This window comes from Procambarus clarkii, chromosome 20, assembly GCF_040958095.1.
Source record: "Procambarus clarkii isolate CNS0578487 chromosome 20, FALCON_Pclarkii_2.0, whole genome shotgun sequence".
NCBI lineage: Eukaryota > Metazoa > Arthropoda > Malacostraca > Decapoda > Cambaridae > Procambarus > Procambarus clarkii.
The window spans coordinates 18,553,322-18,569,255 of NC_091169.1; the positions used below are offsets into that span (position 1 = coordinate 18,553,322).

Genomic DNA, 15,934 nt, shown 5'->3' on the forward strand with positions numbered 1-15,934 from the left:
ATAACGTGGCTGAAGTATGTTGACCACACCACACACTAGAAAGTGAAGGGACGACGACGTTTCGGTCCGTCCTGGACCATTCTCAAGTCAATTGTGTGACTTGAGAATGTGTGACTTCTCAAGTCGGGTTCTCAGTCTCACAATCGACTTGAGAATGGTCCAGGACGGACCGAAACGTCGTCGTCCCTACACCTTCGAGTGTGTGGTCTGGTCAACTTCCCTATGAAAAAGTGTATAAAAAAATAGCAAACAATTATAAATTTTAGTCTAGTAAGTTTTATAGAGGTGACTTGATCATTAAGTTTAGCTAAAAATTCGTCTGAATTTACATTTGTAGGCCGTATACTCAAAATTTCACCACCAATGGGAGCCGGTCGGCCGAGCGGACAGCACGCTGGACTTGGATCCTGTGGTCCTGGGTTCGTTCCCAGGCGCCGGCGAGAAACAATGGGCAGAGTTTCTTTCACCCTATGCCCCCTGTTACCTAGCAGTAAAATAGGTACCTGGGTGTTAGCTGTCACGGGCTGCTTCCTGGGGGTGGAGGCCTGGTCGAGGACCGGGCCGCGGGGACACTAAAAAAGCCCCGAAATCATCTCAAGATAACCTCAAGATAACCAAATCTAAACCATGGGTTAGATCTTTTTGCGTTTATTAAACAGTTTATGAGCTACGAATCACTACGAAGTTGTTTATAACAATAATAAGCTGGGGTTGTGAACGTTCGAAGCTCGTAAACTGTTTAATACATGTAAACACAGCTTCTATGATAAATGAAAGATGTACAGGTTCCGTAAGTAGTTGGGAAAATGGTTGAAGATGAATCGAGGCACTGGATTGTTATCACCACCCCACAAGTTAACAGTAAGCTTCGTTATCACCTCACAAGATAACAGTAAGCTTCGCTATCACCTCACAAGTTAACAGCAAACTTCGCTATCACCTCACAAGATAACAGCAAGCTTCGCTATCACCTCACAAGATAACAGCAAGCTTCGCTATCACCTCACAAGATAACAGTAATCTTCGCTATCACCTCACAAGATAACAGCAAGCTTCGCTATCACCAGAACATCACAAGTCAACAGTAAGCTGCATTAGCCAACAGGAAGCACCAGCTCACCAGCCAGGGCATCAGAAGCGCCACCAATCAGGTGGCCTTCTGATGCCACCAGGGCATCAGAAGCGCCCTGATCACCACCACCACCACCACCTCCCACACCTAACCCAGCAGGTAACAATCCCTCACAGCTCCCCCAATTTCGTGGCGATCGCGGGAGTTCAAAGTTCATTCCTCCGGAGGCTGCGCTCGGGTTATTGCCTGTTAGAGCGCCTGCTCCTCCGTGCTCCCCCGGCTCGACTTTTCTCCTCCCTCTGATGAAGCAATTCTGAGTGAGCTGCCAGGCATTTTAAAAGGTAGAGGTGTCCTGTTGGCTCCTCAGGTCCCTGTGACGGCAGGCAGCGGTGGAAGGGAGAGGCGGGAACTCTCACGAGAACGCGCCAAGCCATTGCGATTATATAGCACTTGGAAAGGAGCAGAATAAGGATTTGGGATGGGACGGAGGATTGGATGAGGGGGAAGTAATGGTGCCTAACAATTTAATTGGATGGTTGGGGATTGAACGGCGATTTACAGAAAGCGAGATCGTCGCTCTACCGTCCAGCCAAAGTGGTTGGGCACTTGGCATGAAATAAATGGTAAAACACACATACGCACAGACGTACACACGTTTAAAGTAATGAAAAATTAGGCGAAAGGAGCAGAAGGCTGAACACAAGGTACCATCTGGGAGGTGAAATCCTGCAAGAGTCAAATAGAGAGAAAGATCTGAGGGTTGATATCACACCGAACCTGTCCCCAGAGGCCCACATCCAAAGGATATCATCAGCGGCATATGCTAGATTGGCCACCATAAGACCTGCCTTTAGAAAACTTGGGTAAGGAATCATTCAGAACCTTGTATACCACTCATGTCAGACAAATCCTGGAATATGCAGGACAAATCCCAGACACAAGACAAACACATGGCAGAGGAATGCCACCAGATTAACCTAAGAACTGAGAGGAATGAGTTAAGAGGAAAGGCTACGGGAGCAAAACCTCCCGTCCCTGGAAGAGAGAAGAATAAGGGAAGACATGATCACTACCTACAAAATTCTCAGAGAAATAGATAGAGTGGACAAAGACAATATATTTAGCATGCGTTTGTCTTTGTCCTCTTTGTCTAACACAAACAGGGGGACACAGGTGGAAACTGAGTGCCCAAATGTTCTACATAGACATTATATTTTTTTCTTCAGTTTCAGAGCAATTAATGTAATGCATTAGGCAGTGATGTGGTGGAGGTTGACTCCATACACAGCTTCAAATGTAGATATGATAGAGCCCAGTAGGCTCAGGAACCTGTACACCTGTTGATTGACAGTTGAGAGGCGGGACCAAAGAGCCAAATCTCAAACCCCTCAAGCACAACTAGGTGAGTCAACAAGCACACACACACATACACACACACACACACACACACACACACACACACACACACACACACACACACACACACACACACACACACACACACACAAACGTCCACATATAAACACATACATATAAACAAGCCAGGCGAACAGAGCTCTGAGGTCGTAATCCTAAGGGTTTGGGTTCGATTTCTGGTGGAGGCAGAAACCAAATGGCCAGAGTTTCTGTTCCAAATGCCTCTGTTCACCTAGCAGTAAATAGGTACCTGGTTGTTAACTGACTGGTGTGCTGTGTTCCTTGAAAAACTAGTAATCGTAAGGCTTACCATGAGCTAAGGGAAGCGAAAGCTGTAACGAAAGTCAGAAATCGCCTGTTCCTGTACCCACCGCTGAAGATAACTTTAGGACAATGAAGTATCGCCCTGTAATCATCGAGTGAGGGAGTACGAGACAAGAAAAAGATTATTGAAGGACGTTTAACAAGAGGGAAAAGACGGCGTCTGGAAGGTGAAACCTCCCGATGGAGTAGGTTTCTGGTGGAGGATGTTTTCGATACCCGGTGGAGGCGGAGACAAATGGGCAAAATGTTTCTTTCATCCTGTTGCCCGTGTTACCTAAGCGGACAAGGAAAGCACTTGTGGGTGACCATCACACCATCCTCTATCCCAAGATGGCGATAAACAAGATAAACAGCTCAAGGAGGACTTTTTGCAGGCACTTAACTAGAGCTGTGACACGTTGTTAAATAAGTCACCAACTAGCCTTCAGGTACCTTCAAGACGTCTTACCCAAGTCAGAGGCAATGGCCAAAACAAAGTTTGAGGGGAAATAATAACAAATATCTATACTTTGAAGGTATAAGGTAGGGTGAGCAAATTGTGAGGAGAAACCTCAAAGCCAGTATGTCTCCATAGTACGGAAATTTGCCATTAATTCCCTTGAACTTAGCTTGGACCTGGAGGCGTAAATCACAAAATAACACTATCCAGTAACAATTTATTTTGTTTATACGGTGTTAAAACGGGAGGGTTGATGGGAGAGGGAAGGTGGAAAGGTCGGAAAGAGGGATGGTGGGAAGAGGAATGGTGACTGGGGCGCCTGGCAGCTGAGCGGACAGCGATTCGGATTCGTAGTCCTGAGGTACTGGGTTTGATACCCGGTGGAGGCGGAGACAAATGGGCAAAATGTTTCTTTCACTCTAATGCCTCTGTTTCCTAGCAGTAAATAGGTACCTGGGAGTTAGACAGCTGCTACGGGCTGCTTCCTATGGGTGTGTAACAAAAAGGAGGCCTGATCGAGGACCGGGCCGCGGGGACGCTAAGCCCCGAAATCATTTCAAGATAACCTCAAGATAAGGTGAAATGAGTGGGGTAAACATGGAGGCAGAGAGAGAGAGAGAGAGAGAGAGAGAGAGAGAGAGAGAGAGAGAGAGAGAGAGAGAGAGAGAGAGAGAGAGAGAGAGTCACATCAGTCTCTGCAGCTCTGAAATACACAGATAAAAAGCCGTCTATGTTGAAAAAAAAGAAAAAAGAATGAAAGATCGTCACGCAAAATTTGACACACGAGCTCCGAATTTTTAATTAGATTTGTCGTAAACTCGCGGAATGGGTGGCTGTGCGCTGGCACCCTGACTGAATTATCTGCCGTCTGGTTCTGTACAGGTTCCGAACTAGCTGTATACCAGCTCTGAACTGCCTCTAGAGCGGCACTCCACTACCGCTCAAGGGCTTCTGGACGAGCCCCTCAAGTGACTCTTGGAAAGGCTGAAGACTCTGCAATATACATAAATATGGCTTGTGTGCTCCTCCACGCCCTTCGTTGCACCGTTCCTCCCAATCTTCTCCCTGGCACTATTTTATCCACGTGTACTCGGGCCTGCATGAGTCTGATAGGTTTACAACCCCAGTGTGAAAATAGATGAATAAATTTGGTCCTATTGGCCGGAAACAGATAAGATTTGTTTCTTATTTTCTCTCCTTTATTCAAAGCAGTAAAAGCGAGCGTTGCCTTTTTTGTGTGTTTTTGCTTTACCATGACATTATAAACAATATGAATTAAGCAACCCGTGCATGGTCTGTTGGTTCACACGAGGCAGATTCTATTTATATTCACCCAAAATTCATTCATATGTCTAACCTACGCTTGAAACAATCAAATGATCCTACATCTATTATGTTAACGGATGTTTTGTTCCATAATTTAGCAAACCCTAGTTCTAAAACCTAGGTCTTTTTGGAAACTAAATTTATTCAATTTATATTCATTCATTTATATTCTATTTTGTGTTGATGCATTTAACACTTTATTAATATCATGTCCTTTCATCTATTTCTTTACTTCATTCATGTCACCCCCCCCCCAACTCATTACCTGTCTGTTGAATGTGAAATAAACTTTATAAGTCCCTCTTCGGTTTCCAGGAGGGACTTATAAAGATTAGAAACTATTCGTGGTATAGGTTAGAAAATTAGAAACGGATTAGAAACCTTCGAAACCCTCGAAGGTTTCTAATCCCAGGAATTAATTTTGTTTGTCTTCTGGGTACAATTGTCAAAAGTTATGTTCATTTTATAGTATGGTGGTTCAAATAGACTACATGATCTAAATGGAGTAGAACAAGGGCAACATAAAGATAATGGAACTAGATATCAATCCAAGTATGCTATTTGTCTTATTTCGAACATTTATACATTGATTTGTGGGGCTTAAAATCCAAACTAAGATCCCAGATTTTTTGCCTCCAGATTTTCAATTTCAGAATTGTAAAGCTGATCTCTAGTAACTCCATTATCATTACGTATTATTAGAACCCAATATCTATCAACATGAAACTGCATCTGCCAACATTCAGACAATATTATAAGCCTGTATAAATAGTCTTAATGTTCACTGCAAATAATTTACCCCTCCTTTTAATAATAAAAAAGGCACCACATTTGCAACCCTCCATGATGCTGGTATTCTGCTCGACTAGTGAATTAATTATTTATATTAATTATTTTTATTGATATATACAAGAGTTCTTACATTCTTGTACATACAAGACAAGAGGAAGGGGGGGGGGATGGGGGTCACTAAGCTTATTTTTACATTCTTTACAAAAAAAAGCAATCTTCCTCTCTGATAATGACATAATAGACAAATAGACCTCTCTTCACTGACTACATAGATTTCTTATCCTGCATCTAATTATGTTCTTCTCTAGTAAATTCAGAAACAAAAATCTTATTGACAAGGTTATATACACTGAGAGGTGTACATAGCCTGGTAAATACATACATAAATACATATGTACATATACACCGTTGTTCGGTGTATTTAAATATACCGAGGGTTAACTCTGGACCTGGAGTATATTCAGGGTATATCGCTGGATGGTTCGATATATAATTTCGTTATATCGTGGTTGTTTTCCGCTATATTACGGTGATGCGTTCCTTTACGAATCTTATTTTCCGGTCATGTGTCTATATCTTCCCCAGGCAGAAGGGACAGGGCCCCGGCAGTGATAGAACCCCGGTGGGCGCTGCCTCAACACGGTGCTTTCTCTCACTCTCTCCTTCTCCCTACCTCTTACACCCCTCTCCCTCCCTCTCTCCCTCCCTCCCTCCCTTCCACACACTTTCTTTCTCCTTCCCTCTCTATCACATCCTCTTTCTCCCTCTCCCACATTCTACCTCCCTCTCACATCCCTTCACACTATCTCTCTCCCATCGACACTCACTCACTCCCTCCCTCCCTGTCCTACTATCCATCTCCCTTCTTAACTCTATCCATCTCTTCCTCCTTCCCTCTTCAACACATTACAACTTTTACACCAGCATTTTTTCTGCTTCAATTCTCACATCAAAAACTTTGTTCCCCCCCCTAAACAAAAATAAAGTTTCCACGTAGTTTTACAATGTTTTTCCCTGTAATTGTTTCATCATTCTACCAAAGAAAAACAAACAAACAAACAATAAAAATAAAATGATCAGATTTTTTGTTAATCTTGTTTCCTTGCTCTAGATTATAAAAATAACTTTGATTGCATTCGATATTTTATTTTATTTATTTACACATTCACATCATGCCTTGCGTGATAGCAAAGTTCACGGGTGGTGAACACACGTGTTGTTCTACGTGTGTTCGTCTGCAACACTCATCATCAACAGCCCGTCCTCAGGCTATGCACGTCCATCCGAAGTCCGACCCCAAAGATGCATTCATACATTTCAAAGTTTTCAAGGAGAGAGAGAGAGAGAGAGAGAGAGAGAGAGGAGAGAGAGAGAGAGAGAGAGAGAGAGAGAGAGAGAGAGAGAGGAGAGAGAGAGGAGAGAGAGAGGAGAGAGAGAGAGAGAGAGAGAGAGAGAGTGAGTGAGTTGAGTGAGTGAGTGAGTGAGTGAGTGGAGTGAGTGAGTGAGTGAGTGAGTGAGAGAGAGAGAGAGAGAGAGAGAGAGAGAGAGAGAGAGAGAGAGAGTGAGTGAGTGAGTGAGAGAGAGAGAGAGAGGAGAGAGAGAGAGAGAGAGAGAGAGAGAGAGAGAGAGAGAGAGAGAGAGAGAGAGAGAGAAATCCCACACACACACACACATTTTTCTTGGTATAACTGCAACATGGGAGAAAGTGGGTCACCGTCTCCCATGATAACTGGAGCGACTGCCAGTAGTGGGAGGAGAAGGACGACCTCTAACACCTCCCAGGGTGTCCCTAGGACAGGAAATCCCCCCCTCCCTCCCACTATCCCTGTCCACACATCACACACTCATGGACCGTCAAACGGTACAAGAAAAGATTAAAAAAAACTGACGTCTGTGAAAAACTGTATTTATGGATTTCCTATCTAAACGAGATTAGATGTGAGAATATTACCTCTCAAAGCCTCTAGTCGCTTCACAACCTTGCGTATATATATACCCAGACACTCTTAAGCGTAACTAGAGCGTTGCAAATAGCGTATTTGCGCAGACAGTCACAATAGCGTGGCTGAAAGTCCGTCATCAAAACCCACATATCTGGAAATATGTAGCGGAAATGCTTTCCGTATTAATGGTTTTGTTTGACAAGAGACCTCTGTACCACGGTCCTCTGTACCAGAGACCTCTGTACCACAGTCCTCTGTACCATAGACCTCTGTACCACAGTCCTCTGTACCGCAGACCTCTGTACCACGGTCCTCTGTACCAGAGACCTCTGTACCACAGTCCTCTGTACCATAGACCTCTGTACCACAGTCCTCTGTACCGCAGACCTCTGTACCACGGTCCTCTGTACCAGAGACCTCTGTACCACAGTCCTCTGTACCGCAGACCTATGCACCACAGTCCTCTGTATCAGAGACCTCTGTACCACAGTCCTCTGTACCGCAGACCTATGTACCACAGTCCTCTGTACCAGAGACCTCTGTACCACAGTCCTCTGTACCGCAGACCTCTGTACCACAGTCCTCTGTATCAGAGACCTCTGTACCACAGTCCTCTGTACCGCAGACCTCTGTACCGCAGACCTCTGCACCGCAGACCTCTGTACCACAGTCCTCTGTACCGCAGACCTATGTACCACGGTCCTCTGTACCACAGTCCTCTGTACCACAGACCTCTGTACCACAGTCCTCTGTACCACAGTCCTCTGTACCAGAGACCTCTGTACCACGGTCCTCTGTACCACAGTCCTCTGTACCAGAGACCTCTGTACCACAGTCCTCTGTACCGCAGACCTCTGTACCACAGTCCTCTGTACCAGAGACCTCTGTACCACAGTCCTCTGTACCACAGTCCTCTGTACCAGAGACCTCTGTACCACAGTCCTCTGTACCACAGTCCTCTTTACCAGAGACCTCTGTACCACAGTCCTCTGTACCACAGTCCTCTGTACCAGAGACCTCTGTACCACAGTCCTCTGTACCACAGTCCTCTGTACCAGAGACCTCTGTACCACAGTCCTCTGTACCACAGTCCTCTGTACCAGAGACCTCTGTACCAGAGACCTCTGTACCACAGTCCTCTGTACCAGAGACCTCTGTACCAGAGACCTCTGTACCACAGTCCTCTGTACCACAGTCCTCTGTACCAGAGACCTCTGTACCAGAGACCTCTGTACCACAGTCCTCTGTACCACAGACCTCTGTACCAGAGACCTCTGTACCACAGACCTCTGTACCAGGAAGTACAGTCTCCTTATTAAACATAAAGTTCCTGTTCAGATAATACTAAATACACCACAATATACACCAGCAAATTCGTTATAAAATACAAAAGAAAATTCAATACGAAGTACAACACATACAATGCATCACAAAAATACAATAGGAAATACAATACACAAACTACAACACCGAATACGACGAGGCCCGGTTTCTACGAGGTCGTAGCACCGTATTCATCATACTTACGACCTCCCATATGTTATTTACTTCATCCACGAGGCCAACGGAGACCGGCCTCGAACGCCGACACTGGACAGTGTCCATTCCAACCGGTCCTCTCAACGCGTTGACTTTTTTTTTTTACGGAATTAAATTATTTCGTTCAATATACGACGTATTGGTAGAAACTAAAGCACTGTAATATGCACGTTTTCACTGTCATATTGACGCTTTCGCTGTTACATTGCTAGGTGAATAGAGGCATTAGGTGAAAGGAAATGTGCCGAACAATTTCTGTCCCACCCGGGATTCGAACACGGAATTCTCGATTGTGTGTCGAGCACGAACTCGACTACATATATATATATATATATATATATATATATATATATATATAACTGAAAACTCACACCCAGAAGTGACTCGAACCCATACTCCCAGGAGCCACGCAACTGGTATGTACAAGACGCCTTAATCCACTTGACCATCACGACCGGACAAAATGAGGTGATAGCCGAGGCTATTTGAACCACCCCACCGCCGGCACTCGGATAGTAATCTTGGGCATAGCATTTTACCAAATCACCTCATTCTTTGGGGCACACGTGAGGAACACAAATGCGAACAAGCCTGAATGGTCCCCAGGACAATATGCAACTGAAAACTCACACCCCAGAAGTGACTCGAACCCATACTCCCAGGAGCCACGCAACTGGTATGTACAAGACGCCTTAATCCACTTGACCATCACGACCGGACAAAATGAGGTGATAGCCGAGGCTATTTGAACCACCCCACCGCCGGCACTCGGATAGTAATCTTGGGCATAGCATTTTACCAAATCACCTCATTCTTTGGGGCACACGTGAGGAACACAAATGCGAACAAGCCTGAATGGTCCCCAGGACAATATGCAACTGAAAACTCACACCCCAGAAGTGACTCGAACCCATACTCCCAGGAGCCACGCAACTGGTATGTACAAGACGCCTTAATCCACTTGACCATCACGACCGGACAAAATGAGGTGATAGCCGAGGCTATTTGAACCACCCCACCGCCGGCACTCGGATAGTAATCTTGGGCATAGCATTTTACCAAATCACCTCATTCTTTGGGGCACACGTGAGGAACACAAATGCGAACAAGCCTGAATGGTCCCCAGGACAATATGCAACTGAAAACTCACACCCCAGAAGTGACTCGAACCCATACTCCCAGGAGCCACGCAACTGGTATGTACAAGACGCCTTAATCCACTTGACCATCACGACCGGACAAAATGAGGTGATAGCCGAGGCTATTTGAACCACCCCACCGCCGGCACTCGGATAGTAATCTTGGGCATAGCATTTTACCAAATCACCTCATTCTTTGGGGCACACGTGAGGAACACAAATGCGAACAAGCCTGAATGGTCCCCAGGACAATATGCAACTGAAAACTCACACCCCAGAAGTGACTCGAACCCATACTCCCAGGAGCCACGCAACTGGTATGTACAAGACGCCTTAATCCACTTGACCACGACCGGACAAAATGAGGTGATAGCCGAGGCTATTTGAACCACCCCACCGCCGGCACTCGGATAGTAATCTTGGGCATAGCATTTTACCAAATCACCTCATTCTTTGGGGCACACGTGAGGAACACAAATGCGAACAAGCCTGAATGGTCCCCAGGACAATATGCAACTGAAAACTCACACCCCAGAAGTGACTCGAACCCATACTCCCAGGAGCCACGCAACTGGTATGTACAAGACGCCTTAATCCACTTGACCATCATGAGTTTTCAGTTGCATATTGTCCTGGGGACCATTCAGGCTTGTTCGCATTTGTGTTCCTCACGTGGCCCCAAAGAATGAGGTGATTTGGTAAAATGCTATGCCCAAGATTACTATCCGAGTGCCGGCGGTGGGGTGGTTCAAATAGCCTCGGCTATCACCTCATTTTGTCCGGTCGTGATGGTCAAGTGGATTAAGGCGTCTTGTACATACCAGTTGCGTGGCTCCTGGGAGTATGGGTTCGAGTCACTTCTGGGGTGTGAGTTTTCAGTTGCATATTGTCCTGGGGACCATTCAGGCTTGTTCGCATTTGTGTTCCTCACGTGTGCCCCAAAGAATGAGGTGATTTGGTAAAATGCTATGCCCAAGATTACTATCCGAGTGCCGGCGGTGGGGTGGTTCAAATAGCCTCGGCTATCACCTCATTTTGTCCGGTCGTGATGGTCAAGTGGATTAAGGCGTCTTGTACATACCAGTTGCGTGGCTCCTGGGAGTATGGGTTCGAGTCACTTCTGGGGTGTGAGTTTTCAGTTGCATATTGTCCTGGGGACCATTCAGGCTTGTTCGCATTTGTGTTCCTCACGTGTGCCCCAAAGAATGAGGTGATTTGGTAAAATGCTATGCCCAAGATTACTATCCGAGTGCCGGCGGTGGGGTGGTTCAAATAGCCTCGGCTATCACCTCATTTTGTCCGGTCGTGATGGTCAAGTGGATTAAGGCGTCTTGTACATACCAGTTGCGTGGCTCCTGGGAGTATGGGTTCGAGTCACTTCTGGGGTGTGAGTTTTCAGTTGCATATTGTCCTGGGGACCATTCAGGCTTGTTCGCATTTGTGTTCCTCACGTGTGCCCCAAAGAATGAGGTGATTTGGTAAAATGCTATGCCCAAGATTACTATCCGAGTGCCGGCGGTGGGGTGGTTCAAATAGCCTCGGCTATCACCTCATTTTGTCCGGTCGTGATGGTCAAGTGGATTAAGGCGTCTTGTACATACCAGTTGCGTGGCTCCTGGGAGTATGGGTTCGAGTCACTTCTGGGGTGTGAGTTTTCAGTTGCATATTGTCCTGGGGACCATTCAGGCTTGTTCGCATTTGTGTTCCTCACGTGTGCCCCAAAGAATGAGGTGATTTGGTAAAATGCTATGCCCAAGATTACTATCCGAGTGCCGGCGGTGGGGTGGTTCAAATAGCCTCGGCTATCATCATTTTGTCCGGTCGTGATGGTCAAGTGGATTAAGGCGTCTTGTACATACCAGTTGCGTGGCTCCTGGGAGTATGGGTTCGAGTCACTTCTGGGGTGTGAGTTTTCAGTTGCATATTGTCCTGGGGACCATTCAGGCTTGTTCGCATTTGTGTTCCTCACGTGTGCCCCAAAGAATGAGGTGATTTGGTAAAATGCTATGCCCAAGATTACTATCCGAGTGCCGGCGGTGGGGTGGTTCAAATAGCCTCGGCTATCACCTCATTTTGTCCGGTCGTGATGGTCAAGTGGATTAAGGCGTCTTGTACATACCAGTTGCGTGGCTCCTGGGAGTATGGGTTCGAGTCACTTCTGGGGTGTGAGTTTTCAGTTGCATATTGTCCTGGGGACCATTCAGGCTTGTTCGCATATATATATATATATAATAATATAATATATATATATATATTATATATATATATATATATATATATAATGTTAGTTGTACAATAGGAATAGGGACAATGGGTACAACAGGAGGAAGTTCAAGGGATTATAGAGACAAGACACTGTATGCAGTGATAATAATTAACATGTAACCAAACAAAAATTCTCCCAAACACTCTATAGCAACTTTCTGGCATAAACACACACAAAAAATGATCCGAACCTAATTGGCCAGAGCCATTAGAGCGGAAACGCGTCGGAGAGAGAACAAAAAAATGGAATTGGATCGTTACCGTTACTGCGCGGCAGGAATTAACCGTTACCCGGGAGAGGAGAAGTTGGACACTAAGCCAGCAACGTCTTGACGATTCCTGACGTCTAAATGTCCGAAGAAAGTGCTCGAAACGAGGCTCTTAGGAACCGAAACTTGCGCTACACCAATGTGTACTGTTGCGGCACTTATCTGCAGACACTTATCTACTATTATACTTATCTACGCAAGTGATAAGTATAATAGTAGATAAGTGCACTTATCTACTATTATATTAATACTATTATATTATCTACGCAAGTGTGACTATGTAGCACTTGGAAGGGGAGCGGGGATTTGAGGATTAGGGGGATTGGGATAGGACGGAGGGATGGAATAGTATTCAACCACTTGGACCGTTGGGTATCGAACGCCGACTTGCAAGAAGCGAAGCCGTCGCTGAACCGACAATCCAAGTGGTTGAACGAGGGAAGGGAACTATCATGGAAAGCGCCAAGCCATCACCACTATATAGCACTGGGAAGGGATCAGGATAAGGATTGAGGGATGGGACGGGGGGAAAGGAATAATGCCCAACCACTTGTGGACGGTCGGGGATTGAACGCCGACCTGCATGACGCGAGACCGTCGCCCTACCGTCCACCCCAAGTGGTTGGACTGGTTGGGCAAGCGAGGTCCGTAATACCGGAACATAGGTCTGTTTTTGGTCTTATTCGGACGTTTTCACCTCTAAGTCCCTCGACTGCGCGCCGAACACTGACTATACCCGAAGGAATCGGTGAGCTCATTATCTCGGTCGGCGATTCTGATTGGCTCTCACCTCCCGCCTGTCAGTCCAAGGCCAAAAACCACACTAACTACCCTCGGCCTTGTTCTGCGTCTCTGCTTAAGTCCTAATTTGGTGCGACGAATTGACACGTCCTGTTGGTCAGATTCACGAAGTCCAAAAAGAAAAATTTGAATTTTTTTATAAATTCAACTTTTAAATTTGTTGGAAACAGGCATTTACTGTGGCTCGCATAATGGACGTATATATGATTTGTGTGGCGTCGCATTTCATCATTTTCTTACCACTTTCGGGAATTATTGGTGCAGCATTTTGTGTAAAATGAATAAAAATACCTCTATATCTCGAAAATTAAATCTTCCCCCATGCACTTCATTTCTTTCCCTTCGTTAGGTAAATGCTGAGCAAAACATGTTTCATGTACACTGAGGGAATACTAGGTTGAGTGTTGGGGGGAGGGGGGGGGGGGAAGAACTGGTAGGGAGTAGGGGGGGTAGTGGTGTATGGAAGTAGGGGGGAGGGGGTAGTGATGGATGGGGAGGTATGGTTGAGGGTAGTAGGAGAGGGCAGGGGCAGGAGGAAATGGGGGCTAGGTAAATGGATAGAGGTAATAAAGAAATTGGGGATAGAGGTAATAAAGTAGTTGGGGATAGAGGTAATAAAGGAGTGGGGGATGGGGGGGGGGTAATAAAGTGGTTAGAGTGGATAAAATAATTTGTTACCAATATTTGCTACCTTTGTTACCAAATATTCAGAGTGTCTCTATATTATCCACCCCATTATTTGCCTAAATAAATTATTTATTATACTATGAAACAAATACAATCCACCTTAATAGCACAACTCAAGATGTTTTGCAACTCAATCCTGCACTAAAATTGTGCACTCAATATCGAAATATCAAACGTTTGGTATGGGCCAATAGGCACCTTCTACAGTTACCTTGTTCCTATGTTCTGGAGTTACATATTCGTAATCTGTATTTGCTTGTCGTGATTCTGCAACAGAACTGCGTTTGACCGGCTTTAACATCTCGGAGGCTATTATATTTCATCCCCTTTTGCTTTAAGGAATTTTTATATCAATATGATGGAAAGTGGCAGGTTAAAGGACAGAGCTTGAAAACCACATCAAACAGCCGATGCAACAATGCAAGGTGGAGAGATACCAATAACAGACAGCAATACAACAGTAACAGACAGCGATACAACAGTAACAGACAGCAATACAACAGTAACAGACAGCAATACAACAGTAACAGACAGCAATACAACAGTAACAGACAGCGCTACAACAATAACAGACAGCAATACAACAATAACAGACAGCAATACTACAATAACAGACAGCAATACTACAATAACAGACAGCAATACAACAATAACAGACAGCAATACAACAGTAACAGACAGCAATACAACAGTAACAGACAGCGCTACAACAATAACAGACAGCAATACAACAATAACAGACAGCATTACTACAATAACAGACAGCGCTACAACAATAACAGACAGCGCTACAACAATAACAGACAGCAATACAACAATAACAGACAGCGCTACAACAATAACAGACAGCGCTACAACAATAACAGACAGCGCTACAACAATAACAGACAGCAATACAACAATAACAGACAGCGCTACAACAATAACAGACAGCAATACAACAATAACAGACAGCAATACTACAATAACAGACAGCAATACTACAATAACAGACAGCAATACTACAATAACAGACAGCAATACAACAAAAAACAGTTGATTCAGCAGCAAAACCTATCAACAATGCAACAACAACAACGGTGCATTGACATACGTAGACTTCGACCAACGGTAAAATGTGTGGGGGGATCTGAACAAAAACACAGACAAAAACACAGACAAAAACACAGCTACCGCTATACAGTGCAACACGCAAAGAAGAAACAAAAACCCGTAGATACATAGATCGGGGTCAAAGGTTATATAGAGGTGAGAAGGTCAGGTAGATTTGTATCTTTGCACATTTTTACCTATAAAACTTTGAACTTGGATACTTTATCCATATTGAGGAGTTTTGTTTACTTTCTTGTTAAGTCATGTTCTCGTTAAGTCATGTTATCGTTAAGTCACTTTCCTTCAAGTCATTTTCTCTTTATGGTTTTCTCCTCAAGTCATTTTGTCTTTATGATTTTCTCCTCAAGTCATTTTCTCTTTATGATTTTCTCCTCAAGTCATTTTCTCTTTATGATTTTCTCCTCAAGTCATTTTGTCCTTAAATCATTTTGTCCTCAACTTATATTCTTGCTAAGTCATGTGCTTGTTATGTCATTTTCTCCTCAAGTTATTTCAGTGTTAAGTCATCTTCTTGTTATGTCATTTTCTTCTTATATCATTTTCTTCTCGAATCATTTTTCTCGTTAATTCTATTTCTCATTTAGACATTCACTCGTGAATTAATTTTCTCGTTAAACCATTTTTCGTTATTAATTTTCTTTCTAAGTAACTCTTGTTAAATTATTGCCAAAAATTCTATTTTATCAAGTTCGACCCTACACAAAAAACTACAGTAGGCTCAAAATTAAATATATTTTGTATTCATTTCCCAGCACACAACGTAATCACCACATCATTAAAAAAAAAACGTCATTTCGTCGTTTTTTAAC

The 15,934-nt window shown here is 44.5% G+C and overlaps 1 protein-coding gene across 1 annotated transcript; it reads right to left on the bottom strand.

Annotated features, from left to right (window-relative positions):
- Window positions 1–7,420: 7,420 nt before the first annotated feature.
- Window positions 7,421–14,313, bottom strand: LOC138366729 (protein rtoA-like). Its single transcript, XM_069328005.1, has 4 exons — window positions 14,224–14,313; window positions 13,315–13,415; window positions 8,038–8,642; window positions 7,421–7,746 (listed from the first exon to the last, which is right to left on the bottom strand). The coding sequence occupies exons 1-4, from the start codon at window positions 14,311–14,313 to the stop codon at window positions 7,421–7,423; spliced, it is 1,122 nt and encodes a 373-aa protein (XP_069184106.1).
- Between the last annotated feature and the right edge of the window lie 1,621 nt (window positions 14,314–15,934).